This window comes from Pollachius pollachius (genome assembly GCF_949987615.1).
Source record: "Pollachius pollachius genome assembly, chromosome: 1".
NCBI classification, from domain to species: Eukaryota; Metazoa; Chordata; class Actinopteri; order Gadiformes; family Gadidae; genus Pollachius; species Pollachius pollachius.
This window is the reverse complement of record NC_136934.1, coordinates 38,876,477-38,893,562: the sequence shown is the minus strand read 5'-3', so window position 1 is coordinate 38,893,562 and position 17,086 is coordinate 38,876,477. Positions and strand designations below refer to the sequence as shown.

Below are 17,086 nucleotides of genomic sequence, written 5' to 3'. Positions count from 1 at the left end.
GTGGGAATGTCCAGTTGCCTCTGGTTCCACTGGAGGCCGATGACCTCCCACATCTAAGAGGAAAGATCATATTGCTTTATTTGGCCTCACCGCCAGGCGGACCAATGAAGTTGCCACTTTAGATTAGAGTTGGTTTGTTTTGGTCTTTTTGTATTCCGCATCAGCTTTGGTGAAAATTGTAGTAAGAAATAATAATAAATGAGGCCAAACTGGAGATTACTTTTCTATCACCCATATTTTACAAGTCTGATGCGTCATTTACTTTTCCATTACATATTTAGAGGCATTAACACATTTCAAATCACTTTACCCCTTGCAAGTGCGTAAACATCTGAAAACAGCGGTCGCTATGTGCCATAAATTCACTTGTCCAGCTGTTCCCTTTGTTGTCATCTGTGAGATGTTATCTGAATACCGCTCATATATGACTCTGTAATGGGGCAAGCCTGCAACAGCAGAGGCCTGACATCATCCCTGCTTGTGTGTTGCTATGGGCATTGCAAAAACAATGCATTAGAAAGTCACAAGCCAGCACTGCCTATTATATTTTACAGTACATGCCGTAATCACAGCATCTACCATATGGGGTTGGCAACAGCGTAGTCCCTTTCATTTATTCTGCTGTAGTTGGACAAGAACTGGTGTGCAATATGTTTAGCAGGTGCAGGGGGCCTTGGTAGTGAGGCGAACATGGAAGAAGTGTCGGGTAATTGGCCTCGTCTGTATCTTCTCAGAACACAAGACTCTTTCAGCCCAGTATTTAACCAGCTCTTCAGCTTACTGTATTCCTCCCTGTTATACTGGGAAGCCATTAACGTCAATATGTTATATTACAGTTTGATTTTGTAATGATGTCTTGACATCTGATGAAATACTGGCACATTAAGTAGCCGTAAGTTACAACATTGTAACTGATGGCATTTATATGAGGAGCAATGAGTGGTCAATGACTTCAGTTTATACTGTAGAATGCCAGCCCTCTGAAATCACTTGTTTGAAAAGGCTAACATGTGTGTATATAGTTACATTCAGTTTGTTGTGGTTGCGCCGGGCATTTGTCATGATCTGTGACGACGATAAGGGAACGGTCTCACTGTATGCGTTGTGGTCGAGCGGTAGTGCCGATTGAGCTACCTCCTCAACCATATCACAAACAGCTCTTTATTTGTCTTCACCACCTAAGCCTTTGGGCTCTTGTAATTCTATATCTGTCACTGCTGCCCAATATCTCTGGAATACAGCGACAAATGAATCGTATTGATCGATGCTGTCTTGATTGTGGTATAGATACTCCTCTTGGGCAATGCAAAAAGTATCCTCAATTGAATCTTCCCCCGAGGTCAGGACCTATTCAAGAATGAAGTGCTAGTGGAACGGTGGTGTTCAGAGAACGGGGGACGGGTGTGAATTTTTGTGTGTCCAGGGAGCTCAAGGGGCCGCAGGGCCAGAGTCACAGTGTGAAAGCCCTAGGTTTCCGTGTGTCGGCCTTCTTTACAGCTTACGGCTGAGATCTGCAGTAGATCTGCGCAGGGCAGCGTGAGCCCGGCTTTAATCCTGTATGCTGGCTCCTAAAGGAACCGAGAGCCCATAATACCTGTCGGCGTGTGAAAGCGTTCCGATTTCAAACGCCACTTTGAAGGGCGATCAGAAGCGGAAGCAGCGCGATATGAACGTGAAACCATACCCCTCTCTCTCTCTCTCTCTCTCTCTCTCTCTCTCTCTCTCTCTGTCTGTCTGTCTGTCTGTCTGTCTGTCTGTCTGTCTGTCTGTCTGTCTGTCTGTCTGTCTGTCTGTCTGTCTGTCTGTCTGTCTGTCTGTCTGTCTGTCTGTCTGTCTCGATATCCGTCTCCCTCTTTCTCTTTTGTTATCTCTCTCACTCCCTCTCTGTCTCTCTTTCCACCTTGCTCTTTCCCTTCTCTTTAATGGTGTCTTGCCTTTTCTTTGGCCTCTATAAAAGCTTGAAAAACCAGCTACCTTTTTATGGGTCTATCAGAAGCTGCTCCAACATCTGTGCGTATATCCGTACATATTATACCGTAAGGGGTACCATTTTAATTTGAGGGTCTTTGCACGTGCACTTGAAAATAAAACCGATATAAATGCTGACAAAACCTTACTTTTAATAAGCGCGTAAAAAAGAGTGTACGATAATTAACTAACCAAAACCACATTAAAACAAACACAGAGACAGGTTCTGGCAGCCTCTGTTTTGTGCCCCCATTATTCTTTTGACTGTTCTTTTTAAAATCAATACGGCGTTGGTCTCATGGAAAAGGCTTAAGGGAAAGTACAACTATAGCTCACCACTGTTCATCAGTCTTACTGGCTACTTGCTGTTTCTGCTGACCCTCTGTAAAGCTTCCCTTTTTTTTAACCAGGTGTTTCTCTTGATTGCATACGCATATTCCCCCTCTGTAGGATCCTGTGTTAGTCATACTGCACGTTCTCCCTCCAAAATGTAGCTTTGGGTCGCATCAATGTCACATGAATGTAATACCGTGTAAATCTTTCGTCACCACGCACGGGATGGGATTGGGTTTTTATTGATGCCGCTCAATTCCATATAGGTTGCTGCATGATTTACGTTCACCACACCTGCGTAAACCATAATAACTCGGCCGTGGCTGAACGGCTCCACAATGTGTGCATTGCTCTGTCCCCGACAAACGCTGTCGAGGGAAAATTAAAGTACACGTTCCCCCTATCTTATTCACCAGCCTGTTGAATTAACAAGGTGGATTCAAGATGTGCCATCATGTTATTCCATTACAGTATTCTTTAAACATTGTGCTAAGCTTGTTGTTCTGATGTTTTCCCCTGCAGCTGGAGGTCCAGTCGTGCTGCGTGTTTCTGCCCAACGACAGCCTGCCCTCCCCGAGCACCATCATCTGCGGCGATATACCCGGCACCGTCCGCAGCTGGTACCACAACCAGGCCTCCATGCCTGGGACTCTGGTGGTGTGCCTGCCCCAGATCAGTGTCCTCAGTGCTGGACACAAGTACATGGAGCCCCTGCAGGAGCTGCCCTTTGTGGTGTCGAAGCCGATCCTGGAGGAGGGTATGTTCTTTCACGTTGAACAGTCTGAAACAGAAAACAGACGTCAGGTCGCGTTAGACAGTGGAGGAATGCAGCCGGGCTTGACGGAGAATAGGGACTATTAGGGTTTGACGTTTCCTTTAAAAAGTATTAAACCTTGACAGATTCATAAGTTCACAAGCAGGACGTTTCTGGCTGTGAAAAAGACACAATAAAGTTGGAGGAAGGTGCCTATGGCCGAGTGAGAAGTGAGAGTGACTATTTGCTCATACCAGACTACATCATGTCAAGTTATTATTATTACTACTATGGCTTTTTGTAGGTTGAGCAGCCATTTGAGCTCCTACTCCTCATTTACTGTGATAAAAGTCAAACAGAGTATTGGTCCTCTGAGGGATGTTTGTTGACCATAATGCCAGTGCCTACACACCTGTTAGAGTTGACATAACCAACACTTGCTCAGCAATGTTCTCTCATCGATGAAGGAGGAGAAATGGGGGCAACCTCCAATGACATCAGTGTTGGGCATGCAGATTCCAGTCAGAAGTGGAAAAACGACAGCGAAAACACTGACATCAGCGAGACCTTGTCAGTGTTGCCGTTAAAATTAACAACCCATGCGTTTAGTAATTCATTCCCCCTCCTTTGAAAACTCTCATGTCTCTCATGTTCAATGCGCTGGATCAAAGCATGCTGCCAACGTCGCGAGACAAATGTGTTTTTCATGGCAGCGTGCAAGGGGAACATGCCCACCATTCCCATCTCCCTCTCTGTTTCTCTCAATCTCTCTTCGTCTCTTTCTCTCCATCCCTCCCTACCGCAAGCAGGGTGGGCACTCCTAAATCAGGAGGAGGCCAGTCAGGCAGATAGTCTCTGGCACACAGAGACAATCTGCTAGTGAGACCGGTCCCAAGGTGTCTCCAAAAGATACTTCCCGGGTGATCCGTGGGCTCACACGAAGGATACGCTACTGCTTCTCTCAATTCCTCTTTCATGTTTTCCATAAAGCTGTCTGACCTGCTGCCAATGGCCTCATTTCTTTATTTTTTTCATCTCACTGGAAAGGATGATTATTGCGTTGACGGCCGTCGAGTGATCTATTTTTAGCCCCGGCTGCAGTTGACCTTCTCTTTTGCTGTGCTCTGTCACTTCCCCTGAATGTCACCCACGTTGGCCTTCAACTCACCTGTCTCTGGTGTCCATTCTGGCGGGCTCCTCTCACTCCTCCTCCAGCACTTCTGTTGTGTCTCGTTCTCCTTTTTCTTCTGCTAGAGTCTGCTCTTCATCTCGCCCGTGTCTCTCTGTTCTCGCCTCTTCTTTGGACCCATGCCTCCACTTGTTTCCATGACTTTAATACATTTTCTTCCTTTTTTCTCTTCCTGCCTCCCGCTGGGAATCTGTTCACTTGTGTGTCTTTCCTTCCTCGTTTTCTTTCCAAGATGTTATAGTTTGGCTCCAGTTTACATACTCAGAAATGTTGAATCGAACGTCTGAAGGAATAAACAGCTTTAAGATCTCTTTTGATTTACTTCTCTCTCCCTCTCTCCCTCCCTCTCTCCCTCTCTCACTCGCCCTCACCCTACTTCGGACCAGGTGATGCCTTCCCCTGGACCATCAGCCTGAGCCAGTTCAGTGTGTACACCCTGCTGGGCCAGCAGCACAGCCTCAGCCTGCTGGAGCCCATGGGCTGCACCTCCACGCTCGCCGTCACCTCCCACCGGCCGCAGGCCAGCGAGGGACGCCAGTCTTTCGTGGTGTGTCTCCACGTGGACCTGCAGCCCGTCCAGGTCAAGTGCTCCAACCCACAGGTCAGCCAAGGGTCCCACCAGAGGGTGCCTGGTTTCCGCTCATCTGTGTACCGCTTTGTGCTTGCCTGAATACACTGTTCGCATGGTGCCATCGGCCTCATCATCATCATCATCAACATCAACATCATCATCATCACCCTTATTATCTTTTTGTATTCATAAAGACCCTGATATATTTGAAACTAAATAGAAGTGGCTGTGTTTACCCGAAACCCAGTGAGGCACTTTGGCAGTATTTTGTCCGTTTGAACACAGAAATGTTGCATTAAGCTTGGCTGCATTGGACATTGAACTTTGTCCTCAAGTCAGGGTAAATAGGTGAGTAGGATGGCTCAGGGTTTGCTCTCAGACTGTGTTGAATGTTTTTTCTGGATTAGCTGTGGCACACTTGAAGTTTTAGATGTGGAGTAGTAACATATATTATGACAAGATTAATTCAAATAATTGGAACATGTTGCTGTACGGAAAAGTGCCAGAATCTGGGCTTAGTCCAGAAGCACTGTATTAACAATAATAAAGTACTTTGCCAATAGCTTTCCAGCCCAAAAGAAAAAAATAATGGCAACCTTTAAGATTCTAAGAGAATCTAACAACAACATTGAGAAGGGTGCAGGGGTGAGTGTCGGCCCGTCTGTCTGACTCACAAGGTCTTCCAGGGTCTGAGGCCAGAGCAAAGGCAGGAGGGAATTCCAAGCCGCCTTGTCATTTGCTCTGAGGGGATTTTCATTGTGTTTCGGTGAGAACGTGATGCATGTAGACAGATTGGAAACGGAGCATGTTTGTCTCCGGGTTAGTGCTTTTCAGCGTTGTTTTTCAACGCACTGTTACAGTACCGTAATCACATCTACATGTACCATTACACATGTTTTGCTTTTCCTCAATTGAATTAGCTGTATTGAATTAAGCCCCTCTGTAAACACTTAATTGGGCGACCTTTTGAGTGGTCACATTGTTAAATGTCGCGAACCACAGTGACGAGCCATGTCGATATTGACTAGAATTGGTACCAGAGACCAAATGAAAGGCCTTAATCTGCCAGTGGTGAAAGCTTTCCCAGAGATGAGGACGGTTAGCCCATTAATGGGGGGAAAGTTTCTTCTTGTTCTTTCTTTTTTCTCCGTATCTGTCTTTCCTCTCCGTTCAAGATGAGTGTCTGGGGCGAGTACATGAAGCCCTGATTGTGATTATACAAGGATTATCTTCTCCTCTGTTGTCCTCTCCTGTCCTTTTGTTTTTTCCTTTCTTTCTCCTCCTCCCCGCAGTTATTTCCACCACCACTTACATCAATACTGATTAATAGCCCGTACAGATTCCAGTTGCGTTGCTGCTCTTTAAGAACAGAGCAGGATAGCCCGCTAATGACCGCCAACTGATTGCTGTACTGGTCCAGCCCAGTGGCCATGTGTTCCCGATGCAGGGCTCCTGGGGAATCCCTCACTGCCAGTGAACCGCACCACACCCTGGCACTTTGTCGTCCAGCAGGCACACGCGATGGACAGCCACAGAGCTACAGTAGTGCATCTCTGTGGCTCGAGTATACAGATGGAAATGAAAAGTTTGGGCAGGGATGAAGTGAACCTAACATAGGACAGGGTCAAGTGAACGCAACATAGGCAAGGGCCAGGTGAATGCAAGACAGGCCAGGGCCAACTGACTGTAACATAGGCCAGGGTCAAGTGAATGCAAAACAGGCCAGGGTGAAGTGAATGCTTCCTCCGTGGGACTGAATATCATACACTCAATCAGATCAGTATTTCCCCCTTATAAGAGTGATTGTGGAAAGATTCAACCAACCGATCGGTCCAACCTCTGATTTCTCTCTCACTCACAATTTAACCCATCTCTCTATTTTATGTTATATGTCTCTATCTTTCTTTCCCTTCTCTCGTCCTCCCCATCTGCTTCTGACTGCAGTAGGCCATGTTGTGTTTGGGTGGACTTCCAGTCACTTTCTTGTTCTCTCTCTCTCTCTCTCTCTCTCTCTCTCTCTCACACTCCCTCTCACTCTCTCTTGCTCTCGTTGTATATGTCTGTCTCTTTGCTATTCTGTCTGTCTGTCTCTCTCTCTGTCTCTCTTTCTCTCATTCTCTCTGTGTCTGTCTCTCTCTCTTTCTCTGTCTCTCTTTCTCTTTCTCTCTCTGCCTCTCTTTCTCTCTGTCTCTCTTTCTCTCTTTCTCTCTGTGTCTCTCTCTCTCACTTTCTTTCTGTCTCTCTGTCTCTCTGTCTCCTTGTCTCTCTTTCTCTCTGTCTCGGTCTCTGTCTCTATGTCTGACTGTCTCTCAGTCTCTGTCGCTCCCTCTCTCCCTGAGAGGGGCATGTGCAGTGGGTCCAGCCAGGTCCATCATTGCAGGCCGGTGGATGTATGGCAGGCAGCTGTTGGTCCTGTGTTGGGCGTCTGCTGGGTTTGGCCTCAGCACAGCTTCCTGGACATGTTTGAAACAGCCCAGCTGTAATTTATTGTTGTGCTGTAACTTTGATTTATGCTTATTTATGAAGTGCCTCTGCAATTTGTGTGCATTGGTGTGTGTGTGCCTCTGTTTTGTAAGAGAGAGATATTTACAATGAAATGGACCAGCACAGTTTATGTATAATAATGTTTTTGGATGCACATCACTGTCCCAAGTGGTGTTTCCAGTGCAGGAAACTGCTTCAAGGGGAAACTCTGCCAGAAAAATAGCTCTCTCTATCTTGTCCTTCTGTCTGTCAAGACTCACAATTCTTTGAGGTTTTATGGCATGGAAAACATACCTTTAGATCGTAAAGTAAAATGAGTCAAAGCAAAAAATAAACAAAATAATAATGGCACAAAATTAAGAAGTTCAATATAATACAAATAAATATCTATACACAGTGATAAAGTAAGTCTTAATACATTGATAATGAGGTTATGGTCGATGATTGACAGTATTTTACACTATATGTGTCTTAGACATGCATACATTTCTGTGACTTACTTGTGTCCCGTATACGCTACAATATTGAAACTAGCGAGTATAATGTATTACGACAGTTTACGCTAGAGTTCGTCTTTTTCTCTCCCCCTCTCGGTCTCTCTGTCTCACTAGCATTACTTTCTCTCTGCCTCAACCTGTTTCTACCCTCTTCCTATCCCTCCCATCTGCACCCTCATTCACTCCATCTGTGTGTGTGTGCGTGTGTTTGTGTGTATGTGTGCGTGTGTGTGTGAGTTCTTGTGAATGACAGCATAACAGAGCGCTTCCCATTCCCCTGCTCCCCCCTTGTGTTTTCCGCTCTTGTTTTTGGCTTTGTTGTCATTTGAATGGAAAGCTGAGCTTTCCTGTGAACACATGATAAATGGTACAGAGCGCTTGACACGCTGCCTTTTTCCTATCCCCGCTCAGATCTTAACTCCTTTTTTTGTTAAATGGGAACCTATGACACAACTTCAACTTTCCTATTTGACTGTTGTGTCCTTTTCTCCCAGGATTAGTGTTGTTATGGATAAAACTATTGGGGAGAAAAATACTGACCTGACTGAGTGTATGATATTCAGTCCCACGGAGGAAGCATTCACTTCCCCCTGGCCTGTTTTGCATTCACTTGACCCTGGCCTGTGTTGCATTCACTGGACCCTGGCCTATGTTGCCTTCACTTGACCCTGGCCTGTTTTGCATTCACTGGACCCTGTCCTATGTTGCCTTCACTTGACCCTGGCCTGTTTTGCATTCACTGGACCCTGTCCTATGTTGCCTTCACTGGACCCTGGCCTATGTTGCATTCACTTGACCATGGCCTATGTTGCGTTCACTTGACCCTGTCCTATGTTAGGTTCACTTCATCCTGGCCCATCTTGTGTTCACTTCACCCTGGACAATGTAACATTAACTTGACCCTGTCCTATTTTGTGTTAACGTGATCCTGGGGATCCACGTGATGTTGTCTGTGAGGCAACGGTACAGCCAATAACGATCAAGTTAGTTTTGATGCTAACTCTGTCTTCTCTGTTTCCTCCATCAAATTGGTCAGTTGAAGCTGGACAGATAAATTATGAACTACCAAAAAAATAACTATTTTAAAGACATGCTTCAAATATTTCATATATTGCATATCCAAGAATAGCCAACTTGGATCCAGAATCAGGACGGCCCCCGCAGCCCAGGCTGTGTTGATGGAAGGGTCCAGCGTGTGCTCCAGACCTCCCACACACCTCCTCCTACCTTCTTCCTCTCCCTCCCACAGGTGCAGCTGCTGTACGAGCTCTTCCTCAGCTGGAGCACCACCTGGGCCCGTCTCCAGAAGCACAGCGTCCTGCGCCAGACGTCCGGAGGGCCGGAGACCCCCCAGGGAGCCGCCCTGACCTCGCCGGTCCGCAGCAGTGCCGGCACTGTGCTGCCAGACGCCAGCACCTGCAGCCCCTCCGCCGACCTGGGCTCCCCCACCGAGGTGAGGCCCCCCCACGGAGACCCGCCTCACACCGAGGGAGCTGTCATAGGGAGCTGTCATGTGGGAAGAGAAATTGTATTATATATATATATATATACATATGTGTGTGTGTATGTGTATACTTGTCATTCAAGTATGCATGTGTTTATTTATTTAAATGTACCATAGTGTGAAGTATTTTTTTTCCATATATAGTATATATATAATTTTCTATTCATTGATATATATATATATATATATATCGATTTTTTTTATGCAAACGAAAATATATATATATATCTATAATAAATTAATTGTATTTGTAGATATATAGATATGAAGATATATATTGTAGATTCATAGTTGACTTGGCACAATGACTTCATACAGTAATGCATTTAAATAAATACTTGATATGTGTGCAAATATATATATATATATATATATATATATATATATATATATATATATATATATATATATATATTGTATGCACATGCAGTACACTGCGTGAGTATCAGATTTAGCTGTATGAATTCCTTGGTGTGTCTTCTTGTTTCTGTTTTCATATATCTGGGACCCCTGGGTCTCTTTGATATTTGATTGATCCCTTTTGTTCCGAATAACTCTGTGTTCTGAATCTGTTAGTATATGAGTCATATCATCTCTCACACTTCATCTATCTCTGTTGTTTTGTTAGTTGAATAAGCTGGATTCCACTCCCGGGTCCTCTCACGCACGCTGGGCCCCTGACCATCTCGTCCTTGAGACGTTTATTTTATTAGCAGCTCTGGTGCTCTCTTGCTGCTATTTGTTTGTATCATAAGGGAGTATTTCAGAGCCAGGTTGTAACAATTACTTCCACCAACGCCCAATTATTCAATTTTTGTTGTGTTTTCCGTGTTTTGTATATTTTTCGCTCGGTTTTGGTTTGATTGGCGTGGATCTTCTTTTGTCTCCTTTTTCCAAGGTACTGTGAGTCATGAAAACACGTCTTTTTTAAATCGTCGCTGTGTATGCAGTTACACCGCTGATTTATGGTTTAAAGAGCAAATATTGTTGTGCGATCCTTGGAGAGTTTCAGGCAGCCATCTCAGTGTTCCCATGTGCCCTGGGCTCTACACAAGTATTCAGCTTTGTTTGGGAGGCCTGTTTCAGAGCTGGAAAGCTCTCCCTGGCCTTGAGTTTCTTCCTCTTCCCCTGCCATACCCACAGCAGATGCTTCTGATAGGCCACGCTCTCTGTTTGAGATGTGTAAGCAGGGGCTTGATTGAGTATAAACCTGCTCCCTAATTTGGGTAACAACAATAACCTGTATTTACATTCGTGAGTGGAGATAAAATAGAGTTTCCCCAGAAAAGGATTCAAGCACATGGCCTGCTGCTAAATATTGTGTTAAAGCTTACGGAAAAAAGGGAAATGTTCTCTTCCCTGTTGTTTTTTTTGTAGCCGATGTGTGAGAGACAACATAAAGGCCTCACTCTTTTTTTCCACTCTGGCCGGGTTGGTTGTTCTGGCCGGGCTAGAGCAATGTGGTCAAGGTCTTTTCTCTTTGTGTCTCTTGCAGTAGCCGTAGCAACTAACTATCTTGGGGCAACCGGTTGACCTCTGGCGGGGTACGTGTTTATGTGTATGTGCATGTGCGTTTATGTGTGTGTGTGTGTGTGTGTGTGTGTGTGTGTGCGAGCACATTCTTGCCTCCAGTTGTATATGTGAAAGAGCCGTGGGGAGCAGTGAAGTGTTGGTGACATGTGTGCGAGTGTTTGTGTGTGTGAGTCAGTGGCTGCTACTACAGGACCGAGGACTCTGTGGCGCTGTCATAACCGTGGGGCCACACAGACTAACATGTCACCCTGCTCACCGCCCTGGGAGCCAATAGAGCACAGGCTCAGCACTCATTCATGTATTTTACGTCTCATTAGATAGTTTGTATTTATTGATCCAGTCGAATTGCTGGGGTTTCAGAATTATTTTTTTTTATGCAAATCTCGTTTTATGTTGTGTGTGCGCATGGTCTGTGTGTTGTGTAATAACAATACTATTATTGTGTTGAGACATTATTAATACTAATATTTCAATACCAGCATGCATTTTGTGTGTGTGCTTAGTGAGAAGCCACAAGATTGTATTTGCTGTGGGGGAAATGATGGTGGAGGTGGAGGTGGTGGTGGTGGTGGTAAAGATGGTGCAGGAGGCAGAGATGAGGGTGGTGGTGGTGGAGGAGGAGATGGAGGAAGAGATGGGGGTGGTCTCTGCTGTGGGGACCCCTCCAGGTCCAGAGAAGCCCTAGTGGGAGCCTCCTGACAGCCCACTTGTCAGTGTTTACCTATAAGTACAAACACTGGGAGAAGTGTTTAGTCCTCCGGGAGGCCCGCTGATTGAGCAAGAACGTGGGAGCTGTTTTCATAAGTCTCAGCAGCAGTGGTAGCATTCTCCCCAATAGCCCCCCACACACACACGCACACACCCACGGTCTATCCCCCGGCCCCTGTTTCCTCCCCCTAACCTGTCAACCATGCCCCCTTAAAAAAAAAAAAACATCGCTCCCTGTCCAAGTGAACCATGCAGTCAACCCCTCTCAGTCCATTGCTTCCCTCATGAAGTGATCCTGTGTCTCTTTTCAAGTCAGCATCCCTTGTGTCTTTCTTTGCCTCAATCACTGACTCTAATTCAACCTGTTCATTTGAGTCTCTCTTTGACCCTCCTTAGCTCCTCCATGCCTCCACCTGTCCCTACCCTATGTCATCCCCTCCGGCAGTCTCTCCCTGCCCTGAGACACCTCTCCCTCCTGCCTTTCCCCTCTCTCTCTCTCTCTCTCTCTCTCCAGAGTTTGGGTCTCTCTGATGGGCGAAGACAAACTAAGCAGAGAAAATAAACCCACTTCCGCAGGCGGTTTACAGTGCAGAGGCCCTGGAATTAAACATTATACTCTACAACGGGTTCTGTGGACGGCTGGCCAAACAGCTCCCCCTGTGTGTTTGTCCGTGTAGTGTGGGTGCGTGGATGGGTGGTTGGGTGGGTGTGTGTGTATATGGATGGCTGGGTGGGTGCGAGAGTGAGTGAGTGAGTGTGTGTGTGTGTGTGTGTGTGTGTGTGTGTGTGTGTGTGTGTGTGTATTTGGATGGGGGGATGTGTGTGTGTGTGTGTGTTAGGCCCTATGTGGCAACTCGTGCACGGAGCACCTTGAGCCTGCGCCACATCTGGTCCTCAAGGCCTCACCTTGATGGGAGGTAGAGGGGGGAGGGGAGCCATGGGAGGGCCATAGAGAGAGGAGATTGTGAGCGTCTATACCAAAGAATAGTTATTTTTGGCGACCAATAGTCGGGAACTATACAAGTGAACACCGCCAACACAAAAAAGTCCTCCTGCAGTCCAGTGTAGTTGGACCTACGGTTGCACAAACTATTTTAAGAAGGCATTGCGTTTTCTCTCCCAAACGGCCGGCGAACCACAGTAAAACAAAACACGGCGAATGAATTCCCGGCGAGTAGTATGTAAACTTTATTTAGTCTTTCTGCTGAGGCCCGGAGGATGGAGGCATGTGGGCTGACAGCAGTGTGTCTGGCAGGGTTACAGGAGCACTGGAGTGTCCAACGATGCAGTATGAAACCACGCTACAGTACACAGTGGTCAGAGCTTCCCACACACACCAGCGGCTGGCTCCCGTTTCCACACATGACACTAAGGAGCCTAATCCCAGCGACTGGACCAGAACTGTAAACTAAACAGTCCTAACCACACACATAGACGCACGTGCACACGCGCACATACACATACACACGTGTATATATATATATTTATGTATAAATGCATGTACATGCACATATGCCAAACCACGCATAAAGCACATGCTAAGAGTACCACAAAATACTTGGAAAGCCCTTGTCTATACACACAGAACACACACACACACACACACACACACACACACACACACACACCTACACACAGAAAACGCACCCGAACTCAAACAATGTTTTGTGTTATAACTCCTGCTCAGTGACGATTAGTCCCCAAATGGCGGTTGACACTGGGACGTCTCTCAATGCCCCCTGGTTGGGAACAAGGCTCTGGTGCTCATGTTACACAAACACAGACACACACACACTTACATATATAGTATTTACCTTACTTTATGGTCCCATTGCAACCGTTTAATTCAGACATGTGATGGGTGTGGAGTGTTGTTGCTAGTTACAAACTGTGTTGTTTTTAGAGTTGCAGTTGTGTGCAAGCTCTTGTTTATACGGACATTACTGAAATTTTCGATTTGGATGGATCTGACAGGCTAAGAATCCTTTAAAATTATGTTGAATTAAATAATGATAATAACAAATGACTGCACTCAACAGTTTTGATATATTTACTTAATCATTTTTTCATGTCATTACTGAACACATTAAGGGAAGTTCAAGGGTAGAGATCTTTCCGTCCTTCGAAAATCATAGACTTCCAATTTTTTTTATTTCCATGGGATCTAAATTTGATGATTCAAGTGTTCTGGAATCTTTCAGGAATTAATTTATTATGGTTGACGCCCGTTACTGTTAATGAGAATCACTGGCAGTTGATCCTCAAAACATTTAAACTTAAGTTGTTATAAGCAGACACAGGCCCACACACACATGGACAGACACACACTCGCACCCACACAGGCATGTACGCCCTGCAAACACACACACACACACACACACACACACACACACACACACACACACACACACACACACACACACACACACACACACACACACACACACACACACACACACACACACACGCACGCACACGCCACCAGTTGTATGAGGACCTATTTTCATCATCTGGTTTCTCTTTACTTGTTGTAATCAGTCCAGCAGCTATTGTGTGTGTGTGTGTGTGTGGTGAGGGGGGGGGGTATGTTAATTGAGATGGTAGATAGCCTCCTCCCCGACCACAGGCAGCCCTGATAACGACCATGGTCATTACCTCCATGCGACAATGAAACCGCAGGAATGCAGGGATATCCCAATGAGGTCAATGCACAAAGTATCACAAGCAACAGTTTGTCCTCTTCCAGGCTCACCTCAGCGGCAACCGGAGTGACGTGGTAGAAAAACATCGGAATAAACGTTTTTTCTCGTCAAATAAATAAATAACGGCAATTAAAAGCTGTGGTGTTGGAGGAGAAAACGACAGCGAGGAACGCCTATTTTGTTTAGTTTTATTTTTTTCTTGCGCCTTATTCAGAAAAAAAAAACTGTCCAAAATGCTGTCATCCCCATCCCGTTGCCAAACCCCAGTAATGAGTTGAGCGCTCGCAGACGGCAGCCGCGGCCGCCGCATCCGCATGCTCTCGTCTCCTCCTCATCCTCACCCCCCACAACCCCTCGACCACTCTTCCTTCCTCTACCCATCCCTCCTGCCCTCCCTCCCTCCCCCTTTCCCTCCCTCCCTCCCTCCCTCCCTCTACCCGGGCGGTGGCTAGAAACTGTGTGTGTCCGTGCCATGAGTGAGTGAAAGCAGGCCATGTGGGGTGCTGGTGGGACAGCGTAGAGTTAAACACCACCCTACTTTCCCCACTTCGCACTCCCCCCTCCTTAGCCTCCCCTGCTCCTTAGGTCTGCTCACCAGACTCTGATGTCATACACCATACATGAAGAACCCGGCGCTGGGTTGATGTTTGGTTGGACACCCAGGCCACAGATGATGCAGCGGCGTGTTTACTGACACACGTCATGTGTACGCACACACGCTTCTTAGATACAGATGCACATCCACACACTGAGCACAGGGCTGTGCAGGAATAGAGCGACTGCTCTATTGTCGATGCTGCCTGTGCGTTCACAGCCTGTGTGTTCACAGGCCTGACAATATCTATAACCCTAACCTCTTTAATTAAGGGTTGCAGGCGCGTTGTCTGGAATTAGTTGAAAATGTCCAAAAAAACTTGTTGACTTTGTTGAAATGATGAAAAACATGATGCACGGCAGCATGGAACACTTACAGACAAAGGAAAAGACAGTTATTTTATTTTTTCTGTTGCGGTATTATGACACGGTGGCAAATTGCGTGCTTCGAACGATGGGATCCAAACGAGCCATGTCGCCAGTCGCTGTTTCGCAACTTTCATTTCGGCTTTGTCTTCGGCGGTCTCGATTCGACACAACGCAGAGATAATGTCTTTGTTGACATGTTGATGAAAGCGTAAACTCTGCTCTTCCTCGTCCCCCAGCCCCCCCGCTCTATCTGATGAGCGCGCCCGCTCGGCTCTCTCTGTGTTTACTCCAAAGAGAGGGCTCCCAGTCATTCTCCCCCACTCCCCCCCCTGTTCCGCTGTGTTTTTCCGGACCACAGGGCGACTCGGTGCCAGCCGGGGACGACGGGCCCTTCTCGGACACGGTGACGCTGGAGCAGAAGACCAGCAGCATCGGGGGCACCAGCGGGAAGGTCAGCCTCTGGATGCAGTGGATGCTGCCCAAGGTCACGGTCAAGCTGTACGCCCCAGATTCCACCGCCAAAAACACAGGTAGCCGCCCCGCCGACTTTGAGTTCTTGTGTTGGGTTGTTTACTACTGATGATTATGAGGATGAACTAAATATGTATTATCATTTGATATTTGTTATCATTCATTAGATACATTTTTATGTTCATATAATATATAATATCGTTATTCTGAAAAAAGATAATGTTCTCAAGCGATATGCCGTAGTAACTTTGGAAAATATTAACGTTATAATCAGCCTTGTAATATGAATCATAGCTATCTGATTGCTTATTATGTTAGTTGGTCCTTCGTAAAAGCCGTTCTCCTGATCAGCGCCTTGTACGCATCACTCATTAACTCCTCAAGCGAGGCTGACTGATACCATGGTCCATTTCAACACCTTCAGAGATCCACTCTTTCCCTCAATAGACCAAATGAAAGTCAGCTGGAGGGTGAGGAAAGAACAGGGAGGAGGGAGGGCGGGGACGATGGAGAAAAAGACAAATAAATAAGCGTGTGACGTACCCCAAGTGAGCTGCCTCTCCTCCCCTCAAGATTTACTGGGGCGATGAAAAGCTCGATTTACCTTTAATTGGTGGCTGTAATATTTAGCATCTGCCCACCAGATTGGCCAGCTTAAGGACTTTATTAGGTGGAAATGGAACCTTTTGAGGGAGGACCTCACAGCGATGGCTTGACTTAAGAAACATCCTAAATAGGCATTAGGTGGATTTGGGCTGTAATATGGGCCATCTGAGTGTCCAAGGTGAAATACACCGCCAGGATCCAGCGCATGCAAGGCATTAAGCCTCATGGCGGGAAAACAAACCCACACGCCGTGAATCAAAAGAATGGTGTGCGCGCAATATGAAAACGTGTAATATCGCAAACACCTCTCCGGAGATAAGGAATCGGACGATAGGGCCGCAGCAAATCTACCGTGATGTCATGTGTTTTCCCACTGGCAGGCAAACCAGAAGCCCCCTTCTCTCCCCCGCTGTTCTGCGTTGGAAGGTTACGGCCTAAACGGAGTGTTTGTATAGGGTTGGGAGAGGGAAGTCAATTCGACGCTCCCTGGACAGCATAAAGCAACAAGCCATAGACGTTCTCCCTCTCCTCCGATAAAGCAGTTCAGACGAGGGGACTAAGGGTTTCCAGCTCTCCTCCAGGGCTTGGTTTACCGAGCTCATGAATCAACATCAACACCACACTTGGAAATGCTCCGTTCCTGTTGGACTCTGGGAGCGGTGCTTTCTCCACCGTATCCACAATAAAGCCAGGGGACCCCGTCTGTTTAGATATTAATTTGCTATTAGGAGCCGCACTGTTTCTCCCCGTCACCGCACGGCAACGGCACAACACCAAACTGTGGCAGTTCGGCACGCTCTGCG

General features: G+C 46.5%; 1 protein-coding gene across 3 annotated transcripts in view; it reads left to right on the top strand.

Moving 5' to 3' along the window:
* Positions 1 to 17,086, top strand: part of vps13b (vacuolar protein sorting 13 homolog B) — a 328,377-nt gene that overhangs the window by 151,592 nt on the left and 159,699 nt on the right. For all 3 annotated transcript variants that reach the window (XM_079746793.1, XM_079746792.1, XM_079746794.1), the window contains exons 23-26: positions 2,824 to 3,058; positions 4,631 to 4,845; positions 9,046 to 9,249; positions 15,565 to 15,736. In XM_079746793.1, coding sequence (XP_079602919.1) covers positions 2,824 to 3,058; positions 4,631 to 4,845; positions 9,046 to 9,249; positions 15,565 to 15,736 — 826 coding nt within the window. The remainder of the gene's footprint in view (positions 1 to 2,823; positions 3,059 to 4,630; positions 4,846 to 9,045; positions 9,250 to 15,564; positions 15,737 to 17,086) is intronic.